A 24,860-nucleotide genomic window follows, 5' to 3' on the forward strand; every position below is an offset into this window, starting at 1 on the left:
ATCAGTTTTAATTGAGCTGGCTTTGGCCTGAGAGCTAGCTGGAGCAACAGTCCGTCTGTCATTATCTAAAACTCTGCTGCTGGGCTCATGTTTGTTTACATCAGTGTCTTTAAACTTGTGAGGTCTATTCTTCACGTCTGGTGTAAATCAGCAGTTTAGCCACAGACATCTACAGAGCTTAGAGTCATACCTTCACCCCCTCTCTCTCTTTCTGACTCCCTCCCCATTATTCTTCTCTTTCTTCATTTATCATATTTAAATTCCAGGCTTGGAAAAGCTTGTACATCCTTTCAAACTGAGCTATTAAAATAACATGCAGCTCGATCTCATTTAACAGACCGCCTTTTAATTATGTGGGGAGACAACTGAGGCAGATTCAGTTCATGCTGACATCAGCAGTATTTTTACTTCTGGTAAAAATGCTTGGAGGGAAAATGTTCCAGGCGCACCAGACAAACGATCTTTTAAATGCCCCTCGCCTTGTCGATGTTATCATTCAAGTATTCAGTAGGAACTTTGCCTCACTGCCACATCAGTCTGCCGACATTTCTCAAAGATTGCAAGGTCATTTTCTGTGTTATGTGAGATAGAGACATCCAGTGGGTGAGGGCTGGTCATCTGCTACCACAACCCTCCTCTGGTGCCCCGTGGTGCCAGTGTAACCAGCCTGGCAGTGTGATCTTGAGGCGCACACACACACACACACACACACACACACACACACACACACACACACACACACACACACACACACACACACACACACACACACACACAGACACCACCGCCAGAGCAAGGCTGAGCTAATGACTCATCTCTCTGCCCCCCCTTCTCTCTCTGTCTGTCTGTTCCTCTGTACTCCTCTGTCTCTGTCTGTGCAGGAGACATCACTCAGAAGGGCTATGAGAAGAAAAGAGGCAAGCTGTTGGCACCGTACATCCCACAGATACAAGGTAAGACTCACAGGCCTGCAGTAAAATTTACTGTCCAGCAACAACAGCTTTTATGTGTGCTCCGGCTTCCTGTCATCATAGCAGTTGGTGTACTGTAGTGTCCTTGCAAGAGTGAAGCGAGTGAGATGAAGTATCTTATGTTGATAATGATGATTGTAGGAGCAGCTTCAGTTGCACAAGGCAAGTTTTACTGTTATTTTCAGACAAAACCAACCTCATTACAGCTTAGAGAAACAAGTTAAAGGGACCGTATTTGGAGAAGAAATTCAAACTCAGAATTTTAATATTTACAATATCAATGACTTGATGATACCAACTGAAATATGTATTTTCACCATAACTGAATAAATAAACTGAACGGTGGCAGGGTCCACCACATATTAACAAAATCAAACAGCATGAAATTGTGTTGTCCTTTAAGGTCAATTTGTTTGTTTTAGTCATAAAAACAAAAACAATTTGTTTATTTAGTTTGTTCAGGCCTAAAAAAAATCAGATCCTTCTCTCCTTAAAATTACATAGTGCACCTTTTTAAAGTTAAAAAGCTGAGAGAAGATGAATCAAAAATAAAACCCTGGAATGTAGACAAAATGTGTAAGAACCAAGCAAAACCAATTCAGAATTTGCTTGCAGAAAATGCACATTTTAAATAAAGTAAATTGAATATGTTTTATCTCAGACTACATGGTCTGGTATGACATGGTCATAAAGTTGTCATGAAGGATATTCTGGAGGCTTTTGGCCATCCACACTTAACTCAGATGGTTCGACATGTGTCCTTGATTCTTTAGCTTCTGTGACCATCAGCTCCATCATAAATGTCTCAGACCTGCGTCCACCATATATCATACTGTACAATATGTAGGGTTCAAATAAAACTAGGTCCTGACCAACTGAGGCAAGGAAGACGGACTGTGGATGGAAATTAGAGGTGTCTCTGCCGGTAGGATAACTGGTCTACTTCTGGATTTGTTACATTGTCTTTAGTGTGTTTTTTGTGCAGCTCTTATAAGTCACATTCTAAGCGCTCGATAGGATGTGATTATGTGTTTTAGATGAGCTACCCTGTCTTACAGAATGCTAATTATTTGGAGTAATGTTTTGTTTTTTGTGCGTATTTGCGCCTACTCTCCTTTGCTAGTTCCGTGGGTGTTTTAGAAGAGAGGTATCAACTTTGAAAAACAGGGAGGCGTAAAGTTTCCCAGCTGTAATGCTACTTATTATCTGTCTGTTGACTGTGTAGGGGTGCTACACACATTTATAGATCTATTCAGGGTAATTTTAGTCGTAGTCGTGCAGCCAGTCGGTCCCAGCAGCCTCGGACAGACTGCAAGGTTGAGGTGGTTTGTGGTGGCTGTATGCTTCATGCTTCTCTGTCCTCTATCCGGGTTCAGTGGCAGTCTTTGGTTTGGCCCTGCTATCTGAGCACCAAGCCTCAATGGAAACCAGAGTCTGGTGTGGACTGCTCCTTCAAGGCTTTCCACTGGGGCTAGCAGGCCTGTTATTTAGCTTTGGCGGATCATCTCTTTCTCTTGCTACATCTCCCTCCTTGTTATCATGGATTCTCTCTTTTATTCATTGTTAAATCCATTCAGGCCTGAGCTCAGCACCTTAAGAAGGGAAATGATAGACAGAGCGCAGAAATAGATGGTCTTGGAGTGGGTGAGATGCTTCATATACACATGAGAATTAATGACACATCCACCCAGCACAATGAATCACTGGGTTATGGTTTAACAACTGCAGGATTGAAATAGAGACCAATAGACTGTTGGCTACTGAGCTCCATACAAAATTTCATAAGCTGTTTTACTGCCTTATATTTCACTGTTGTCATATGACTGTGCATGTGCCAAGTGCAATAAAGTTGGTGTATGAAGCCAGATTGTTGAGATCTATGAGGGTGTAGATTAATTTCCTTTGTTTATATTTTATTGTTGGGGTTTCACTACAAGCTTTGAGAGTAAATAATTGCTTTAGTTGTTGATCTACTGGAAACTTTTTGAGAAAGGTTGGCATGTGAATGTAAGTTTGTCATAATTAAATTGAATGCTGTGGAGGACTTTTTGTACCATGGCATGGAAAATGTATCTTGACTGATTGTTCTTTTTTCTTTTCTTATTATCCGGCTGTGGATGCAGTTTCTGTGTCCCCGCTCTTTCAACCAGAATTCCTCACATCCATTCATTTCATGTCATAGAACTGTGAACTCGACGAAAGTCATTAGCAAAGCATATTTCCTCTCAAGGAAGTTAGACAAGCTGCACGTGTCTACGGCAGCCACCCCAGTTAAGTGTTGGCATCAGACAGGTGCTAAAAATTCATCAGGGTTTCGCTCTGAACCAATAACAACATCTGCTGTGACGGAGCACGCCTCTCATTGGCTCAGTGTGGTGTGTCTCTGAAGTGTGTTCTGCCCAGCAACCGGGTCTGGTGTCCTGGCTTGTTTTATGGACCTGTCTCCTCTGGGAGCCGGGGAGAGGCTGCTGTGTGACTGGACTGTCAGAGCGCTATAAGGGACCCGTGGCATATATTGATGTGTCTATCCATGCTCAGGGGATGCTGTATTCCTGTTCCACAGCATTCCCTGTTCATGTATTAAGTCCTTATGCATCTTTAGGCCTTATTGAGTCTTGTCATATCTAAAACTGGTCTTATTGGATAGATTTAGTTGACGCGTGTGAATGTTGCTGAGTATTTCGATGTGTGTGTGCTGCTGCTGTCTGAGAGTTGCTGACAGTGTGGAGTTCACTGATCCCCACTAAGCTGCCGCTGAAAAGCCGGGCGAGCTGATGCTGGCTCGTTGGCGGGCCGGGTGTCTGTCTGACCAGTCAGCCAGCTCGCTGCTGGATCTGTCTGGCTGAATGTGACGTGCTAGAACCCTGTCCTCAAACGGCTCTTTTCTAATGGGTATGCTCATGGAAACAACCACTCTGTGTGGTTGATTTGGTTGCAGGTTAGTAAAAGTTGCAACATCACAGAAACGTCAAAGCCGCCCACAGTCAGCTCAAAGATGCTTTTTTGACTACACTGTTAATTTTGGCACCCACGTGTGGATTTGTAGACCTTCTATTATCCCAGAATGTGACTACAGTTTATGTCACATTTTGCCTCCACACATGGTTGTTTTCATCTGAACTAAATCAAGTTATCGTTACTTTAGCTAAGTCTCACTCACTCACCAGTGATAGGTCAGCAGCTTTGACTCTGAATTTTCAGCTGACCTGTTTTGAGTCCATCAGCCTTTATTTTTTACTTGCTTTTCTCTTTTTTTGCAATGCAAGACAGTGATCATACACTTGTTTATCATACACTTGTGACAACAATATGTAACTGAGGCAGGATATGCACTGAAAGATAAACATGGGAATTTGCTAATTATTTATTTATATTTATTATCCTAAGCATCTAACCCTGCTATCAGCACATATACACCGAGGCAGATATATGTGTGATTAAACAATATTGTCTGACTGATATATTGACTCTAATTGATAGATTTATTTAAAGAGGTCACGTAGGCTTTTTTTCAAGTCATGGATGTTAACTGGCAGAATTTTCAGAATAACACCTATGTAGCATGACCCTCATCCCACATCATCAGCTCCACAGGGGCTCTTCACATAAACAAATGTATAATGTATGTAGTTATATGTTGTGCTGCTGCTTTGATGCATACCTTCAATGTTTATGGAAAAGAAACTAGACAGTTTTCAATAAATCTTTCAGGTTCAGGTGTAAACAAGCAGGAGGCAACAACAACATGACTATAGTTGATATTGTGTATCTAAACGGAGCAACAGAACCACAGAAGCATGTTTTTCAATACTTTATTCTCATCTGTGTCCCACTCTCAGGAATACATACCCTATAACACTTTTGGATGTACTGCTAAGTTGTAGTAGAGATGCTGTTACTTTGACAGCTTACTGTTCTATTTTGTGTGAAGTCGTCCTCCAACAGAAAACTGGGAGATGCATTTCTTTGGTTAATCTGTTTATCCTTCCCAAATATTTCATAATAAAGCAGAAGTTAAAAGATTGAAGACCACTTCCAGAGCTTGAACCATGACCTTCCTTCAGGCAGTATCCTTGGGTTTCCCCTCTGATTCTAGACACAAGTAACTTAATGAAGCTCAAAAGAGAATTGCATAAGCCAGAGGATGAATCACTGCATGCGTCACGCGGAGCACAGAGAGGTTGACGAGTTTGAGAGTTTGATAATTTTAGCACGCTCTAGTTAAAAGATGTTGTCTTTTTGACATTCATGGTGCTTAATCACCTCCTTTCTTCAACGTCTGTGTAATTTGCATTTGCTTCCCCTTGGAAAGCTGGGAGGCAGGCTGGAAAGCTGCGAGAGAGGCTGGATTAATTAAAGCGAATACTTTCTCAACTCCGAGCTACTGTATTAAAAGAAAGCAGCCTAAGTAGGAGATTACTATTAAGCTTTTGGATACTTGATCTGGTTGAGCAATATTCAGCCATGTTTCTCTATGTCCAAGCACATATTTCTCATATTTCTGAGGCTGGTATTTCTGCATTTGAGCTCTCCTTTTTTTTTTATTTTAATAAACTCTCCTGTTTCTGCTTTGGTCTTGTCTCTCTGCAGGTGTAGACCCTTCACTACAAATTGACAACAGGATCCAGGCCTCCTCCCAAGCTGTTCACCCAGGTTCCAAACACAACAAGTCCCGGGCGCCCAACACCCGGGATGAACGCTTCAGATCTGGTAATCATGTGTCCACACTGCCAGTTTTAAATGCCTTGTGCTCTCCTTCTTTGCTTTTTGCTAATCTGTGGCGATGTGTTCTCTTAGATTTGCACACAGAAGCCGTCCAAGCAGCTTTGGCAAAGTACAAAGAGAGGAAGATGCCAATGCCCTCCAAGAGACGATCTGTGTTAGTTCAGTCTTCAGTCGAGGCATGCACTCCGCCAGGTGAGAACTCCAAATCAACTGTTCCTGTGCACACACAGCCCAGGTTTATGCTCAACCTGGGTTGTTTACGTGTGTTCCCATGAGTGCTGGAGTGTAGGATGCTTGGTGACCCTCTGTCGTGTCCAGTGATCCAATATGATGTTGCCACATATTTGCCACTGGAAAGAAATGTGCAGTTTGATGAATGTGTCCATTCTCTGTGACTATAAAAGCCTCAGTTCTCACCGTTGTGTTCCCAGGCAGACCTTCCCACATGAGTTGCATAATGGGTGTATAATCAGATTTATAACATGGTCTCAAAATGTCGACCTTTCGCCTGCTTTTATAACAGTTTGTATTGTGTGGGCCAGCTCATATGAATATTTGTCATTTTCCTGCATTCTGCAGCTTCTTTTATGATGAGATTTTCATGGCCTGAAAAGCCCTTTTTGTGTTTTTAGTTCTTCCCAAACAATCCCCAAAGAAAGCTTTCATTTTTAATCAGTCAGTAAGATATCTGTGTGAGATTGCAAGAGAGAAAAACTTGCCTGTATCTCAGACACTGCAGTGCCGTTATCATTGAGGAAAGAGTTAATTGGTGGGGGGCCTAAAAAATCTCATGTCTTTGGTAAAGAGAGAGGACATAGCGGTGGGGCGAGTAACCAGATTAAGAGCTCAGACACTGGAGTTTGAGCAGGAGAAGCAGGGGGGCTCTTCATGGTTGTTTCTAGTCATTCTGAGTGATCCGTTGTCATCTGCTGGGATATGGTTCATAGTTATGACTGACAGACCCACAAAGATGCATACTGTACATATAAGATAATGTGAGGCTCTGATGCACACTACAAGTGTGGCTGTGCGCACAGTGGCATGGTTGTATTAGTTATTGCAATATTGTGCTTGAGATGTGACGTGAAATAACAAACTGAGCTCACATTAGAAAAGGTTCATCAGGGGCCAGAGAGGTGCTGCAGATAGAGGAGTTTTTGGCGACTGATACCACTGGAGTGCAACGGTATGTGTATTTAACACACATGCACATTGAAAACCTTTCTCCTTTTCCTGTCCTATCTTGTTAATCTATAATGGCTGGTTTGGATATGGCCACACTATGTGTCTGATCACTCCATTTCTGTTTGTGAAGAACCAGTAGTTTGTGATCATTGTTATTGTGACAGAATGATCATCTAATTGAGTTTGGCATGACTGGATGTAAAAGCCTCAGGTCGGACATATATTTTAATTTAGCATTCTTGTGCGCATGATGTCTACCTTACACCTCCTGCACCGTTCGGAGTCTTTGTGGTGCAAATCCTCAGATATGAATGCTACATGTAATACTGTTCTTATGGTACTGGAACCTCTGTACAAAACCTTGAAAAATATCACGGCAAGCTGCTCTGCTGAACTGACAGCCGCTGTGTGTGTGTGTGTGTGTGTGTGTGTGTGTGTGTGTGTGTGTGTGTGTGTGTGTGTGTGTGTGTGTGTGTGTGTGTGTGTGTGTGTGTGTGTGTGTGTGTGTGTGTGTGTGGGACATTTGAAAATATAGTGGTGTTTATACAAATCTCACACTGACAAATGAAACATACTCACCATTGTCACAATGTACTTGATTTAAGAAACATATGCAGAAAAAAATGTCACTCATTTCACAATATAACAACATAGTGATCAAGTGGACCCATATTTTTTGTGCACTCATCACACAAATACAGAAGTTATATAAGGTCCGAGTTCTCTGGTGTGCCCTTTAGTCACATATAAAGTACACTGGTACTCTATGTGAACAATTGTGTTCACAATGCTGTGAACACATAAAAAACCAAGTATACAGGCACGTTGTATATACAAAATATTTGAACACATACAAGTTTTTAAAGAAGTTACCTGCACATTACCTCCATATTGATTTATTAATTGAGGTTGATGTTTTAGTTGCAAACACCTTTCTCAAGATATAAAACTCACAGAGTGTTTTAAAGCAGCCCACAATTACATGACAACCCACAGCTGTGCTGGAGATGTGCCCACAATCACATGCAACAGCTCATCAAATCAAGATCGCCATGACCTGGCAAAGTACATACTCTGTAATCCCTAACACCAAGAAAAACACTTCTCACTTTTAGTCGTATCTACATAAGTAAAATATGTTAAGCCTAGAGGATAAAGATGCCCCGTGGTTTCATCTGTGTACAGGTAGATTTATACCAAGACACATTTTCAAAAGGATCACTACAGAAAACCAAAGAACAAAGAAGAATGTACCGATAATCATGGTCCCCAGAGGATGACACCTGTTGACTTGACTGATCCTCTATCTTCTCTTCTACTGTAGCTCCACTAAGAGCTTCTCATTTATGGCAAACATGTTATATGTCACAGGACCGTAGTCTTCTTTTTTAGTACCAGAAGGCAGCTACATTTGTAATCTTTTTTTTTCACATAGATAAAAGATAAATTGAATGTGAAGGCCCCAGTATGTATAATGCTATTTGTAGTACTGCAACAGTGTTGTAAATGTCACTTTCAAGCACCAACCATTATGATGTTGCTTCAGCCAATAGGATTGAATCCATTTTCTATAAAACCAGTTCCAACTTTTAACTGCTAGGCCAAAGCCTTATGCATATAACTTGTTTTGTTTGTTTGAATACAATAATAGAATAACTGAGATCAGAGCATATATGCAACTATCTCTGCTTCAGTTTCCTCTCTTTAATATTCATCTCTGCTCTGACTCACTCCTCACTATCTATTCTTGTTTTTGTCTGTTGATCTGTGACTAATCCATCTTTTTCTCTCTTTCAGTTTCTTTCACACTCTTGCCACCTCTCTATTTCTACTTTGCATTTGTTGTCTGACCCCCTCTATACCTCTCCCTCAGTGTAACTGTGTCAAGGTTACCGAGATATGGAGAGAGATTGGAGAGAGGCACAGGAATAACAAACAGAATCATAAATGCAAGATAACCCCCGTGAGTCTGCTGGTTGTAGAGACATTATATTTTTGCTTGTTATGATCAAACCTCCTCCAGCTTTCCTCTGACAGCCTCTGCAAGGCCACGGGAAAGCTTAAGGAAGGGAACAGTGATTGTAATAGTTTCTAAATCGATGGACTTTCCTGACTTCATACTGTGGGTGATTAGGAGGCAGATTAATTACACAAAGGCTCATTAGCTTAGAGAACATCATCAGGCACGTGCTGATCACAAATATGCAGGCTAAATCCTTATTTTCTAAATGTCTCTCTCTCACCGTCTTAGTGGACTTGGGATTGGTCTTCTATGTTATTAAAGCTTAAGATTTTGCAGACTTCAGTGTAATATTTTCATATGTGTGAATGAGTTTTGTACCTTTCTATGGAAGCTGCAGAGCTGATGAACAATTGGGGAAAGAGTGACCTGTCTTGGTAATTTTGCAAGCAGTTGTTTGTAACTTTCTCAAGTAGTTGGTGCCTACGCCTTTCATTGCACTGCAGAATACAGATCCTAGACCAGCCTGCTCTTGTGCAACTTCAGTGATCCTGTTTAAAAGAACAGACGTTTGTGGGAGCTTGGCAGATGAAGTGGAATGTGTTCATTTTGAACGATCCTAAACTCACTTTGAAGTTGCTCCTGTTTGGGCTATTTTTCACTGAGACCAACTGCTCACAGTAGCCTCAAGGGAGAGGCTGTAAAATCATTGGTGACTGAGTTTGAGTCAAAGCCATAATAACCTAAATACATACTACAGTCAGCAAAGTGTCTTTTTCTACATACTGATATCAGATAGAAATCAGATTAGGGTATTTCAGTTTGTGTTTGCACTTTTTTGAAGCAACACCTTCACGTAAGCTTATCAGTATGTGTTGTTTCATGTAAATACACTGGGGAATGCACAGTATGTTTTTTTTTTTCTTTTTCCAGCCGATACTGATGACTGATAATTACCTGCTTCTCATAGGCGATATCAATAAGATTTTGTCTTTTAAAAAGAAGTTCAGACCCTGTTGTTTATGCACACCTAAGAGTAAGAAAGGCTCAGCTGAAGTGAGTAAAGATGGTTGTCTACAAATATGAAAGGCTCTGATCTCACTTTATCATTTAAATATAGTACACATATAGCTGGACTGAGTTGTCTTTATAGCTGTTAGTTTTTATATGCAGTCAAATACATATTAAAAACAAGCATCCCTCATTCGCATTTCCATTGAAATCATCCCACGAGCTTATATGTACGCTCTCCAGTATGTATAAGTAGAATAATGTGTTATCAGCATATCATCTAAATACCACATCTGCGAGTTTCACCATCTTGGTTTTTGTCCACTGTTGTGACGCTGCCCTGTCTTGACCCTGTCAAACACAGACACCTCCTCAGCGTCGGAAGACGAGGGCTCGCTGCGCCGGCAGGGACGTCTGGCCACCTCCACGCCCTACCAGGGCCACGGCCACCCAGCCGTTGAGCACTGGTTTAACCGTGTCATCCAGGGCTCGTCCACCTCATCCTCCGCGTCATCCACCTCATCCCACCCGGGAGGGAGATCCGTTACCACCACCAACACCACTGCCCACGCTGCCCTCAACGCCAACGCCGCAGCTACCGCACTGGCAGATCTCATGGCACACACCCAGCTAGGTCAGTGACACACATGCACGGTATCACATCACATTTCGGGTTGGCAGATCTGTATGTTCTTGTCTCCTTTTTAATTGATCCAGTCGGAGAATTATAAAAATGTGTAGTGTGACTGTGAGTTGAAGCAGGAAGATATCGAAGAACTAGAACAAATTCATGCCTTGTGAAGAAGCAGTTTTTCGATGTTTAAAAGTATTTCCTGCATGTAGTTTTCTCACAGTTCAAGTGTGCTGGTGGAGGAAACCTGATTAAAGTTTCATGGGCGTAAAAGTACATTTACATACAGTCTTATGACAAGCCTGCAGAACCCCCTGCTGAGCTGTATGTGTTTGAAATCCTCGATGAATCATCTGAGGAAAGATTCTTTACAAGAAGTTTGGTGCCCTCTGTTACTGCCAGCCAATCAAAATGATTGGCTTACTGCGGGCATTTCTTAACCTGTACATGTTGCTCAGACTGTTTTTCTACAACTGTAGCACAGTCGCAGACAGACAGACGGGGGTGTCTTACACATCTGCTACATCCGAGGCCACATCTCCTTCCAGATACACAAAAGCACTCAATGAGGCAAGACAAAGGCAACCAGCGACAGAGCTCTTATTCACGTCTCTAATTAGTCGTCTCCGTCTGCCATCTCACTATCATTCAATCATGTGAAAAGGGTTCGTGGCCACTTCCCCGTCAAAGCTCCTCATTCCACATTACCATGCCATGAGTGTCACAAGCTAGTTAATGAGATTCGGGGGATTTATCTCCAGTGAAGTGAGATGGTGCCTTCAGTCTCTCCTGTGTGTGTGTGGGTGTGTGTGTGTGTGTTCACATGTTTCTGTACGTGTAGCTAGCAGAGCAATAGCCTATTAGGATGGAGCTGTCTGATTTCTGTCTAGCCTGTCTCTCCTCAAGGTTGCTGTCATAAAGTAGCAGCAGTGACTGGTGCTGAATGGAGCTGTAAATAAATCTCCCATATTATCCTTTTCCTCCGGCCCCTCAAACTCTGTCTGTCATTCACTTCAGCAATAGACAATGACATGTAGGCGATCACACATGAACCGCATTTTTAGGGTGATATGGATGATCTCAACAAACATGACCTTTGGTTGCAGAATCGCACATGTTAACCACTTAACTGATGATTTACAGCAACTGTTTTGGTTCCAACAGTTGCGCCCTGAAAGTTCAACTTATTTTTGATATGAAAAATCATACTATTTAAGTACAGCATGCAGACCATCCATTCAGAAGAAGCCCTGGGTACAAGACCTGTACATTTGCACCATTTTGCTACCTTCAGATTAAGTTGTACTGAGTGTGTAAATCATTATTTACCTTTATGTGAATACATTTAAAACATAACATTTAAAGTCTTGGCCTCAAGTTACTTGTTGATCTGTGAAACTTCACTGTGAGTCATCCTTTTTAGAGTTTTTTTTTTAGAGCTATGTCCTCAGACCTGCCTAAAATCATAGTACACAAACATCTTGTTCTGTGTGGACACATTACTCGCTCAAGGGAATGTTTCTGCTGAAAATATTCAGTCATTATCATGGCAGGTAGTTAAACAGAGGTAACATGTGAAATCCTTGTGGAAATAAACTCTTCTGCAGTTTAAGACTCTCCACTTGCGGATGACAAAAAGGCTTTTAGCCTCTCAATCACATTCCTGAGGTGTCCATCAGATTGCTTACCCAACACATGAAGTAGACTTTTATTTAGTGACGATAGCACGAAGTAGGTCTGACCTTTTAACCACCGACACCCCCACCCATCACAGATAACCACTCAGCCGCGCCCCCCGATGTGACGGGGCTGTTGGAGCGCTCCTCACGTCACACGGAGCGGCCCCAGGTGGCCTCGGTGCGAGGCGTTTCTCGGGGCTACAACCACCACACCACCGTCATGGAGACTGCAGATGGTGAGTTTCCTGCTCTCACACACAAACACAAACACAAACACACACACACACACACACACACACACACACACACACACACACACACACACACACACACACCACTCGCCTCCCTTTCTTTCTCCCCTGCTGTGTGTCCCTCTGTCCTCTCCTTAGTCAGTCTGCCTGTCAGACTGCCACAAGCTGCTGACTGACCCTCTTGTGTTGCCATGGTAACACTGCACCTCCCTTTAATGTTTAACGTGTCACAGACACTAATAAAAGCACACGATTGATAAGGATTTATAAAGGAACATTGTTTCACTTGTTTCCTAAAAAGGCAGTGGAACATCACGTCACATTATAACACGGCCACGTCTCACGCCAGCATGCAATAGACCTGCTGATCCTCGAAACTCTGTGTTAGCATCCCGTTTTTTACAAACGTGAACAGAATGAAGGTGCAGGACCATGAAAGAGCGTCAATGTCTGTGTATGGAGGATGTCAGGGAAAGGGTTGGGTGGGTCTACAGCTCCACTATACTACTCAGACTTAAGTCCACAAGAGAAAACTCTCATCAATAGTGAGTTGGTGCAGGTTACGGCACTGTTCATTAGTGTAACATGCTGTTTTTGTTTCCTGGAGTGTGAATCCTTGTATTGATCTGCTGCTCCCATTTACCATGTTCAAGTAACTGCATTTTGCTGTTAATACAAACTCAGAACTTCCTGGATCCATTTCAACCTGAAAGCCCTCCAGAGTTTCAGTGGATAAAACCCTTCATTTCCTAACAAGATTTTTACTGTGAAACATACCTCAACTCATCAGTTTGATTATCATCAGTTTAACTTCAGAAGATGACAAATGTTATGTCTGAGAAATGAAAACACAATGTGTTGCAGTTGCCCTGATTTACTTTAGTGCTGCTACACTCATTCATGGGCTGTCCACATGTTTGTCTTATTGGCAGCTGAGTCATATACACAATCTAGTGGTGAAATTTAGTATTACTCATATCAAAGGTACTCATTTCAACCCAAACCATGATATTTCCCAAACCTAATGAGTTTTGTTGTCTAAATTTAACCATACTGCAGCCATCAGCTGAAATGTTATTTGCGCTAATTTGAACGTGGAATAAGAACATTGCTTTTGTATATACTTGTGTACAGAGGACTGGTGGGTCTATTAAATGCCCTGGTGTGAAACAGCTTTGAGGAAAACAGATGTGTTAAGATACATGTTTCTACAGTAGCTGCATCATGGTTTTTGTCTCGACTGATCCATACGTGTTCCTGTCACCCTTCCATTTTCTTTCATTCAACATCCTGACCTGAAATGCTGCTTTGAATTAATGTCCAATGTTTTAATAATCTAGCAGCCAGAAAACTGGAACTCAGCCTCAGCAGAGCTATTACCATCCTGCCATCCATCCTCTGTCATCGTGAGCGTTGTCTCGGTTTTCACTGCTAATAAATTCTAGAACAGCCAAACCTGGGTTGACATATAAAGGGGGAAGGGATTTGTTGTTTTAAATCTTTGGGGTTTTTATCTGTTTCTGTTTAGTGCTGAAGATGTTTCATACCCACACATCCAAAGCAAGTTTTCCTACATGAGTCATTCAAAAAAATGACAAAAATTTGGATTTCTCTATCACACATTAACACATTAACACACACGAAGTTAACAGGACTGTTTCATTGACATCCTGATGTGTCTCTCCTCCAGGCTGTGAGTGGAGAGGTGAAGGATCCCTCAGTTTAATGGATGGTATTTATAACTGTTCCTCCAACTATATGGCAGTCGGCTGTATGTGTGCTCTGCTGCGTGTGCATTTGTGTTTTGTGTGTTTGTCGCCTCCACTGTCAGGTCTAGCACTTGGCCAAGCTGTGTTTGTTGTCTTCCAAAAATATATGCAAAGCTTCAGTGGATTCAGTCGTTAGGTTCCTATAAGTGTGTACGTGTGGTGTGTATTTATATAACCGAGTGTGTTGCAAAGGCTTTAGCGTTCGTACCATCTAACCGAAACGCTGAAGCAGATTGTGTGAAAGGGCCATTTCTGTGACAGGTGTAACTACTCACTCAGGGGTTGTGAATAATTTGCATGTTGACATACTGGTGTCTGCGCTCACACTGAGACACTCTGAATTGTCAGTTTATGTTTCTCAGCACATTCTGTAACACAAGCCTGCAGCCACACAGTGGGTTCAGACACCTAGCAGTGCTGCCATTTCAATAACAACACATAGTTGGGTGTAGAAAACATGCCACACAGCAACTTCAGTGCCATCTGCACTAGGAAACTTATGCTGTACGTGTTGGTTTCTTTGTGGAGCATGCACACTGTTGCACATTTCTGTCAGAAAATCCTGGAAAGAGACCAAAACCAACAATATATTAATATGACATTTGTTCTTTATTGCTATAGAGCTTGATTGTTGACCCAAAACTATTAAAAGAACAGCAATGAGCTGGTGACAATTCGTACCCTGATGGCAGAGGCTGCTATGCAAGGTGCCAACCTGCTCATTTGGGGTTTGGTCTCTTGCTCAAGGACACTTCATTGTGCAGCCAGGGAATCACTGAACCAGCAACCTTGCGATTACTGGACGACCTGTTTTACTTCCTGAGCCACAGCCGTCTCAATGTTCCCAACGTTCCTTTATAATGATATACATGGGCACTGTACTAGATTTGGGTTAATCCTACATAGACTGACCTGATGCCATATCTGCTCAGAAGTGCACAGAATGTATCTTAATTCTCAGCTGAAAATTATCCTGAAGAAATGCATTGCATCATCCATTGAATCACGTTGAATCACATTTGTCCTCAATATGAACAAATTAATCACAATTATTTTGGTCAATATTGAGATCACAAATATTTAACACGATTATTAATTGACTTTGGAAACATCTTGTCCTTTTCGGCCACTCCAAGAACCGGTACCATAACAGCAAAGGCATTTACCTGAAGGTAAACTAGAACCAGTGTTTGCTTCAGTGATTTAATGTTACGCCTATACAAATTATGAAATCATGAATACATTAATTATAGTCTTAATCACAGGCGGCTGCTGGTTGGCTCTGATATTAATGATCAAGTGGGTGGGATTCAGGGCCCTCAGATGTTGTCCTGTGTGTCTGGGGCTTTCTAATTGGCCCATCAGGTGCAGCGCTGACCCCCCGCACGTCTGCTTCCCCCCGTACATCTGTCCCTACACGTGGAGGCAGAGTCTGTCTGAGCCAGGCTTATTATAGTAAGATAGATCTGGAGAGCTGTGTGCAGCTGTGGCCTCCATCTCCTGTGGCTGTCTGGAATGTCTGACAGAGACCGCCCCCTCCGAAACTAAGTATGAATTCATATGGAGGAAATGATGTCTTGGGATGATTATAGTCCGCACCATCCAAAATGTGAGGGAAATCTAACTGGACACCTCCCCTCTTAGTCTCTTTGTTGTTTTTCTCTCTTGTTTCTCCATCATTCATGTACCTCTATCTTTACCAAGATCTTTGTCCGGTGCATTTATGTTGTGTTTCAGCAATTTCAACATATTAGTCAAAAGACTTTGATGGCATGGTTGATTTTAACCTCCCACGAGCGTATGTGAAACAGACACCTTTTGAGACACCTCCTGAATCACTTATCTCAGTGAGGACATCTTTGTTGCTAGGCAGCAGGCAGGGAGGCTCCTCATTTCCCTGATTTATTTAGCCTGGGAGATTTGCCAGTGGTTCTCATGTGACTGAACAAATGTAACCTTTGACCTCCAGGTGACTGTAGAGGACCTCCAGGTCCACTGTTTGTTGTCGTGCTGCAATGTGAGTGACAGCTGGTTGTCCTCTATGTCTCATTAGAGCACCACGCTGACCTTTTCTCTTCTCTTATCTGTCCTCCTCTCATCCGTCCCCTTTCTCCTCATTTCGTCAATCTCTCAATCAATCTGTCTACATATATCTTCCTCTACTGCGTCCACAACCCGGTATTCTTCCTTTCCATGTCTGTATTTCTCTCTGTATCCTTGCCTTGTCATGTTTATTTTCCTCCTACTTTTTCCTCCTCATCCTCTCCGATTTCAATGTGTAGGTGTTCCAGTCAACAGTCGCGTCTCCTCCAAAATCCAGCAGCTGCTCAACACTCTGAAGAGACCAAAGCGGCCGCCGTTGCGAGAGTTCTTTGTCGACGACTTTGAGGAGCTTTTGGATGGTAAGCTAACGGCCTGAAAGTAATTACGCTGCTTCTATTAAATCAATAAATCATGGGAAAAGAAGCATCCGTCTCTCTGTGGTGTGATCAGCATACTGATCAGAGAGTGAAGCAATTAAAGGTTGCATTTGATATAAACAGCCCTGCTCTTTTCATTGTGACATTCTTTTAGCTTTGAGATTGTGTCTAATTACCTTCGCCAAGGATTTTGTGTTTTCACCTGCCTTTATTTGTTTGTTGGTAGTTTTTTTTTCAGCAGAATTAATGTACACAAAACTAGTGAACAAATTTCAGCAAAACTTAGATGGACTATGAGCCTCAGCCAAGAATAAACCATATCAACTTGTGTTAATTAACTTGTTAACTTTTGTGGGTCCGATTGAAGGGACAGATCCGTTATATTGCAGGGGAAATGCATGGACAAAATTATTTAATTTAGGTGGCTAGTAACTCTTGATGATGAGTGAGCACGATTTGTTGCAGATCATGAAAGTTTTTTCATAACACTTGGAAATTATGGTTCCATTTGCATTGTGTTGTTGTCCTATTGGTTGGCTGTTACAGACCTGATGAGTTTAGATTATGGTTAAGCCGTTATGGGTGGTTTTGAAATGTAAAGTCGCACAGGACAAGTTCAGTATTGGATTAGATTTGATAAAATTACAGGGGACTGGGACACTGCCTTGATGATTGGGTTTGGTACCAACCTTCGTACTTTTAATGGTACTGAGAGAATTACGTCAGTATTACGTAGTAAAGTATCGATAAAGGCTAAATCAGTTGGTGCCAAGAGTGTGAATCTTTCTAACATAGAGAGAAAGAGAAAGAGAAAGACATCACTCCTGAAACAAGTTGCAGTGAGTCAGAGTTTTTGCAGCTTCAGTTTTGGTTATTTGTCAAACTCTTGTAGCAGCTGTGATAAAAGTGTCACACTGACCTCACCGCACCTCCCAAATAAACAGTCAGTGTTCACTTTTAGATCAGTGGCTGTTATTTTATCTCTGAGACCACCAGGTGTGCTTAGGGAGTGGTCAGGGGATACTGTGTACAGAAACACACACAGACAGTGGTCCAGCCCTGTCTAACCATTTCCTCCATTCCAACCTGCCCATCATGGGTTTTGGGTGGTACTCTGCCAGGCTGAATAAACACAGGGAAAATGAACAAGCAGCAGGAATAGTAATACATCAGCAGGTAATTGTAAAGCCTCCATGACTTTGGCACCGAAACGATAGCATGCCAAACCTCAGTGGTTTGCTTGGCGTGAGCAGAGAAAACACGCAGAGCTGAAATGGCAGCAGGCTGGACGCTATCTGCTCCTGATAGAGGTGTTTTATTTGGCGGGCACATTTCGCCAGCTCAGTTAAACATTTCTGAATTCCACTTATCAGAGAGTTCGGTAGAGTGCAAGGGGAGAATAGTGATAGAGAGATGGAAGTCGGATCAAAGAGTGAGCTGGGCGCTTGAAGGATGAAGTGAGAAACCTGCTCCTTTGAATAAGCCAAAGTTTCTCATGAATTCGTATCCGAGCCAACTGAGATACTGAACAGAGAACGAGATATGGACAAGACACAGCTCACCTTTAATCCTGCGAATTTATCCATCTCATTATCATCCAATCCCCACACTACCTTTGTTACCCTGCCTTTTTTTAAGAGGAGACACTACAGGTGAAAACGTGTTTCTTTCATGCACGAGTCAATTTTAAGATTTTGGGGTTATTTGATGTCTACATGTCTTATCTCAGGCCAGTGGGAGGGAATACTCATGTGGGTGTATGTTAGTTCAGATTTCCATTTCAGTAGTAGAGAAAATAGTCTTAAGAAACAAAAACACGAAAAATGATTGCTGATATAAATCAAATTCACCAAGTATAGGGAGGTCTGTAACTGTAAGTGAAAAAATACACTTCATGACCAAAAGGCAGCCATATTAATTGAAAAACCAAAGAGACACTGAACCAAATGTCTCTGAACATCGTGCTGGATTACACAATATTATCATATGTGTATCATGAACACTATATCAATATGTTTATTATGTATACCATGGTGGTTGTGATATCATGACATCCCTACTGAAAATAAAGCACAAAAATGCAGCCTTCTAAAACTGGATTTGAAATAAGATGATTACATTTTTAACCTGGCTTTCTCTATGGTCACATTTCTTTTCTGGAAATGCAAGCAAATTAGTGTCTATTTTTAATTGAATAATGCCTCATTTTAATACAAAACTTTACAAAAAATTATCTTAATGTAAGTAATCTACAGAAGAAGTTTTATTGTGATAGCTAATAAATTTGTGTTTTGCCTTAAGAGAGTTCAGGGCTGGGATTGCGCCAGCATCCCAGGAGCAAGTTCTGCTTTTTGCTCAAAATACCCATTGAGCCCCTCTCACGCTGATGCTGATGCCCCTTTTCTCTTTCCCCTGTATTTAGTCCAGGAGCCAGATCCCAACCAGCCAAAGCCAGAAGGCCAACAGATGAGTCCTCTGGAGGGAGAGCATCTCGGGGTGGTCAACAAGTGGCCTCCCTCCTTGCCAGCAGCCTTACAGCGGTGGGGCACCACTCAGCCCAAGAGCCCCTGTCTGACGGCACTCGACAATGCTGGCAAGCCCGTCTACACGCTCACCTATGGTGGGTACCGACCTGCGGATGACAGCTAATAGAAAATGCAAAACAATGTCACCTTGTTTTGTGATCTGTTGTTATCCTTAGTCGTTTTGTGTTTGTAGATTGATATAAAAGTCTGTGGTTGTTAAATCAAAAGACATATTTGACTCTGTCCATCCACCTCTTTAGGTAAACTCTGGACCCGCAGTCAGAAACTGGCCTACACTCTTCTTAACAAGCTGAGCACCAGAAATGAGCCTTTGCTCATGCCTGGAGACAGAGTAAGTCTCGAGTTCAAACTGTGTCCAATGGTGGTCAGTTGTATGTTACACTCCTTTGTTGTACTTTAGGAATTGGGTTAAGATTTCTTAAATGATATTCAGCATGTGCACGTTAGAATAAACTCAATTTCCTCAACAACCAGTGTTAGCAAGAGTTCAAGATGCAAAGGAAGGTCAAGAAGTAATGCTAAAAATTTGAATAGGGGAAGAAAGAGCAAAGATGAGAAGTTAACGGCTTGTCCATGTACTTAAACAAAGAAAACACTGTTTAGAGCTGCAACTATCAGAAGGACATTAATAACAGATGATTTTGATAATTGTTGAATTAATGATTTCAAAATCATTTCAAAGCAAAAATCTCAAATATCTTCTGGTTCCATCTTCTTAAAAGAAAGTTTTTGCTGCTTCTCTTTGCCATATAGGACAGTAAATGAAGAGTGGATGAGTTTTGGACTCTTGGTTGGACAAAAGAAGCAATTTGAAGGTGTCACTCAGGACATCTTATAGAATAAAGCATTAATCGTTTTCAGAATAATGAATTAAAACTCAAGTCTAGCCCTAATATTGTCATCAAACGCTGTTTATGAAAATAAATATTATTACACATTATGTTCTCAGATCTTGACCAGGTTACTCGCTGCGACTTGCCATCCATACTTTTACTGAAAGAAGGACTTGTATATCACACCTGACATATCATGTCTGTGATTCACCTGCAGGTTGCACTTGTGTTCCCCAACAACGACCCGGTGATGTTCATGGTGGCCTTCTACGGCTGCCTCTTGGCAGAGTTGGTACCTGTGCCCATCGAAGTGCCGCTGACCAGAAAGGTAAAACACAGTCTCCCAGGAATATGTGGGGCATTTTTAACATCCATAGAACCAACGAAGAGCAGCAGTGACCCCTGCTGGACGTTTGACCCCTTAACCTTCCAAGACCTAGAACTGGTTTCAGTTCTTGTCTGTGTGTATTTACTTTTCCAACTATATTTTCTTAGTCAGCATCCAGTGCCACACATCATTTGATTCGGGATAACCCAAAGTTTCAGTCTGGCTCATTATATTCACAATTTTTCATTTGCTTTATCTGAGAATGGATGAATTAACCAGAAGTTATTAAAGTTGTTGTAGCTTTAGTTTTTACTGTGAACTCAGGTTGTTTTTGTATTTAAAAAGTGTACTTCACTGTATTTTTTTTAGCTTTCCTAAACAAGCTACAGCCATTTATTATAATAGCATCTAAGGTGTTTTTCAGTGACAGGTGTAATCCTACATCTTCCTTACCGACCATGTAGATGTGTCTATCAGAAACTAAACAGAAAGGTTGTTGAATTAGAACAAGGGACACTCAAGCAATAGTGACTTGTTTTGTAGGAACTGCCTGTTGGCACTATGTGAGTTTCCTTGACGAATCAATTCTGAGATACTACGATCAGCAGTAATAGTAATTTTTTGCCGCTGGCACCTGTCTAGGTCTTTGAGAGTTAACGATTGAAGCAGAGTAGATGCAGATATTTCCATTTTTTTGTATCCCGGAATAGTTTGTTGGTACCAACAAACCTCTGACTTTGTAGTTATGTGTAGCATGATTACACCTGTGGCAGCATTATCTGTTAAACGTTCCAATTACGGAGTGTTAGAATGAATTGCAGTCTCCTGCACATCCATCAGCTTGAATTGAAGCAAATTCAGCCACATTAGTTACATGGGCTGAATATTAATGCCTGTTCCTGATTGCCTTTTATACGCATGCTGTTTGCAGACGCTGTGCTGTAATTAATGAGATTTGAGTGAGGTGAAATGATGTGTGATTCCAGTCAAAATATTAGATCACAGGCCAACTGTTCTCTGGAGTCAGAGGCTCATTCGCTCACGCTGCCAACTCAGACCCTCCCTCCTGCTCTCTGTCTGCGCCGTCTTCCTTCCTCTGTCTTCTTCCTCCCACCTTTTTTTCTGCACAGTTTGGTCTGCACAGCACGAGTCGAGCTGTAAGCTAATTTGCACAGCCAATCAAATATGAGTGAGCTTGTGTCAGATCTCACCTCCATCCCAGCTACGATGGGGCTTTGATGCTCTGCAGCAGCGTTTTTAATAGTGATTGGCCGTCACTCTGTTTTCTTACCTGCTGCTGCTCTGATGTACAATGCGCTGAGGTTTTTTCTGTCATTCTGTCTCACCCTGTTAAAATTCCCACCTTCCCTCAGAGCATCTTTTCTTCAAGCTTTTATCCTCTGAGTTATATTCTTCCTAACAGTCGTTTGTTGTGGCAACGTTTTTGACAGTGTGGACTAAATTTTTTTTAATCTTCTTTGGTCCTCCAGGATGCAGGAAGTCAACAGATCGGCTTTCTGCTGGGCAGCTGTGGCGTCACATTGGCACTGACCACTGACGCTTGTCAAAAAGGCTTGCCTAAAGCACAGACGGGGGAGGTGGCCACTTTTAAAGGTACAGCCTGTTTTATTTTTTTATTGTGACTGTCTGTCTGTGTAGTTCCATTTGGTATGAGGTGACATCACGTCTCTGTCCCCCTTCAGGCTGGCCGCGGTTGCTGTGGTTTGTGACAGATGGGAAACATGTTGTGAAGCCTCCAAAAGACTGGCATCCTCCGATACGGGAAGCCAGTAATGACATAGCCTATATAGAGGTTGGTTGTTTCACTGATGTGACCAGTAAAACAGAGATTTATTAGATTTTCATTAATATTTGATGAACTTTTGATGAACTAGTAATAATGAGGTAGTTTTCTTCCAGTCATCCAGGTCTCATTTCCATAATGATCTGTCTAAATGTTTTTTTACATCCAGTATAAAACCAGCAAGGAAGGAAGCACCATGGGGATCACAGTGTCCCACTCAGCCATGCTGGCTCACTGTCACGCCCTCACACAGGCCTGCTGCTACACTGAAGGTGAGAAGGACACTGTACTTCTTTTGTTTTCTCCATCATGTGTTCATTTGATGACATAGAGAAACTTTTCCAGTTGGTGGTGGAGAGACAGAGAGAGGAAGAAACAGATGACAGGACCAGCTTTAATAATGATGTTGGAATATGCAAAAGAACTGTGTACGTTTACACTTTTTGGGATTGTTGGCGTTTTTTTTCCCGTACGTCTACGGTCTAAAAGCAGAGAGGCAGAGGTGACAGACAGCCTTTGCTAGCCTAACCAAGCAAATTAAGACAAAAGAGATCTCCGACTGACTTTAAGAAGTTCCTAAAGTGCAGAAAGAAAGAAACTAAGAAAGGAATCTGGTGAATCTGTTGTCTGTTTGAAATACCCTCGTGTTCGATCTTAGAGTGGCTCTCGGAAATTAAAGATCTCTCTTTTTAATTTGGGGTAACTCTGCTGCATCGCTGCTAATGTTTTATATTATTCTGACCAAACTCTTTACCATTTGTTTTTTCCTGTTTTGTGAAACACTTTTGGCTGCACCATACATGAATGGTGCTATACAAATAAAGTTATTATTATCATTATGTTTACTCCAGGTTAAATAAAGCAAAGCACGAATCTTGAAATGAACCAAATTTTTACAAGAGCTAGTATAATGTAGAGTAGAGTAGAGTAGTGTAATTACAGTCTAGTGTGATAGATTCAGCTGCACAGCCAGCCAGGTTTCTTTCTGTCAGACCCGGGTCAGGTCTGCTTAAAAAGACATCAAATGTGAGACACCTCCTCTCTACCAGTGTCCCAGTTTTGCTCTAAATAACTCGTGATAGCACCGGCAGCCCCTAGAGACTCTCCAGGTCTTTTTCTGAGACTTGCTTTGGTGCTTCACATCTACAATCAGGATTACAGAACTTGTTTTGTATGAGAAGAGTAGGTCTGATCTGTGATTGCTCGTGTAAATTAAAGGAATGTCTGAAAACCTTTTCAACCTTCTAACTTGTGAAAAAATCTCTTTGGTTTGCAGCTGAGACCATAACCAATGTCCTGGACTTCAAGAGAGAAGCAGGATTATGGCACGGTGTTCTTACTGTGAGTGAACTTACAGCCTCTGGTACATCTAATAGATGTGTTATATAATCAGACATAGAAGAGATCCATGCTCAGTCTGCTGATAATTTATCTGACTGTCATCTTCCCACCAAGGGCTTCATCAGTATGTAAATACATTTAAACTAATGAAGTGCTGACAGGCAGAAGCATCTCGAACTCATAACCCCAGACGTTCAAACCTGCAAAATATTCTGTTTCTTCTTTAGCCAACCTTTCATTAGCTGGTTTCCAACTGCTAATATATGACCTGCTTTTGTAGGTTTAAATTCCAAAAGTTCACAGAAGTAGCTCCGAACAGTAATTGATCAAAATCTTGTCATGACTCGCAGCCTGTTTGCAGTAACATTATGCTAAAGTGCTGACATATTTCAGTGCTGATGTGATGCTTGATGTCTGTTCTCACTTCAGAGTGTCATGAATCGGATGCACGTGATCAGCATTCCTTACTCTCTGATGAAAGTCAACCCGCTGTCGTGGATACAGAAGGTTCACACATACAAAGGTGAGAATGAATCCACCGACATCTGTCACCTTTTACTGTTATACTGCTGCATTTCATCCTTCACAAAAAGGGATTTAGCTCAACTAGATTTTATCTAAATCATAGGATAAACCTCATTCCTATTTTGTATGTTAAATTCTATTATTTATTCAAGAGTATTGTATCATACTTACAAAGGAGCACACACACAGGACAGTGTAGGATTTTCTTTACAAGGAGGAACCTGAAAAAAGTACTTAAATAGGCTGTTTGACAGTAACTGGAACTCAACATTGGACATTTTGTATAATAATGAATAAATATAATTAATCATCTCTCTGGTCTGAGCTTAGCTGAGTCTCCTGTTGGCAGCTGAGTCAGACTTAGTTGCTATTTGCTGTCAGATTTTGTGATCTGTGATTGGCCGTCGAGCTGGATGACAGAGGAGTTGGTTGTGTGACTCTATTGTGAACATGTCTCTTTGTGTCTCCTGCACAGCGCGGGTTGCAGTGGTGAAGTCGAGGGACATGCACTGGTCTCTGCTGGCCCAGAGAGACCAGAGAGACATCAGCCTGAGCTCCCTCCGCATGCTCATAGTAGCCGATGGAGCAAACCCATGTGAGTCCATCAATACATTTTCATTAAATAAAATAACCTGATAAACACCCTGAAGCCATAAGAGATTATAATTGATTTGTTTGGTCGGTTTGACTGACTCTGTATCTATATGTGTGTGTGTGTGTGTGTGTGTGTGTGTGTGTGTGTGTGTGTGTTACCACAGGGTCGATATCCTCCTGCGACGCTTTCCTCAATGTGTTCCAGGCACGTGGGCTGCGACCTGAGGTGATCTGCCCATGTGCCAGTTCTTCAGAAGCCATGACTGTCGCCATCCGCAGGTGAGCTG

General features: G+C 41.9%; 1 protein-coding gene across 3 annotated transcripts in view; it reads left to right on the top strand.

Annotated features, from left to right (window-relative positions):
- dip2a (disco-interacting protein 2 homolog A) overlaps positions 1–24,860 on the top strand; it is a 93,656-nt gene that overhangs the window by 54,616 nt on the left and 14,180 nt on the right. For 2 of the 3 annotated variants that reach the window (XM_037109130.1, XM_037109131.1), the window contains exons 2-18: positions 882–953; positions 5,562–5,681; positions 5,769–5,888; positions 10,217–10,486; positions 12,258–12,398; positions 14,104–14,145; positions 16,465–16,584; positions 19,025–19,222; positions 19,388–19,479; positions 20,199–20,309; positions 21,800–21,923; positions 22,013–22,122; positions 22,283–22,385; positions 23,390–23,454; positions 23,884–23,977; positions 24,455–24,574; positions 24,738–24,852. In XM_037109130.1, coding sequence (XP_036965025.1) covers positions 882–953; positions 5,562–5,681; positions 5,769–5,888; positions 10,217–10,486; positions 12,258–12,398; positions 14,104–14,145; positions 16,465–16,584; positions 19,025–19,222; positions 19,388–19,479; positions 20,199–20,309; positions 21,800–21,923; positions 22,013–22,122; positions 22,283–22,385; positions 23,390–23,454; positions 23,884–23,977; positions 24,455–24,574; positions 24,738–24,852 — 2,017 coding nt within the window. The remainder of the gene's footprint in view (positions 1–881; positions 954–5,561; positions 5,682–5,768; positions 5,889–10,216; positions 10,487–12,257; positions 12,399–14,103; positions 14,146–16,464; positions 16,585–19,024; positions 19,223–19,387; positions 19,480–20,198; positions 20,310–21,799; positions 21,924–22,012; positions 22,123–22,282; positions 22,386–23,389; positions 23,455–23,883; positions 23,978–24,454; positions 24,575–24,737; positions 24,853–24,860) is intronic. The other variant, XM_037109132.1, reaches the window with a different exon arrangement.

The sequence above is a fragment of the Acanthopagrus latus genome, chromosome 9 (genome assembly GCF_904848185.1).
Source record: "Acanthopagrus latus isolate v.2019 chromosome 9, fAcaLat1.1, whole genome shotgun sequence".
Lineage (NCBI taxonomy): Eukaryota > Metazoa > Chordata > Actinopteri > Spariformes > Sparidae > Acanthopagrus > Acanthopagrus latus.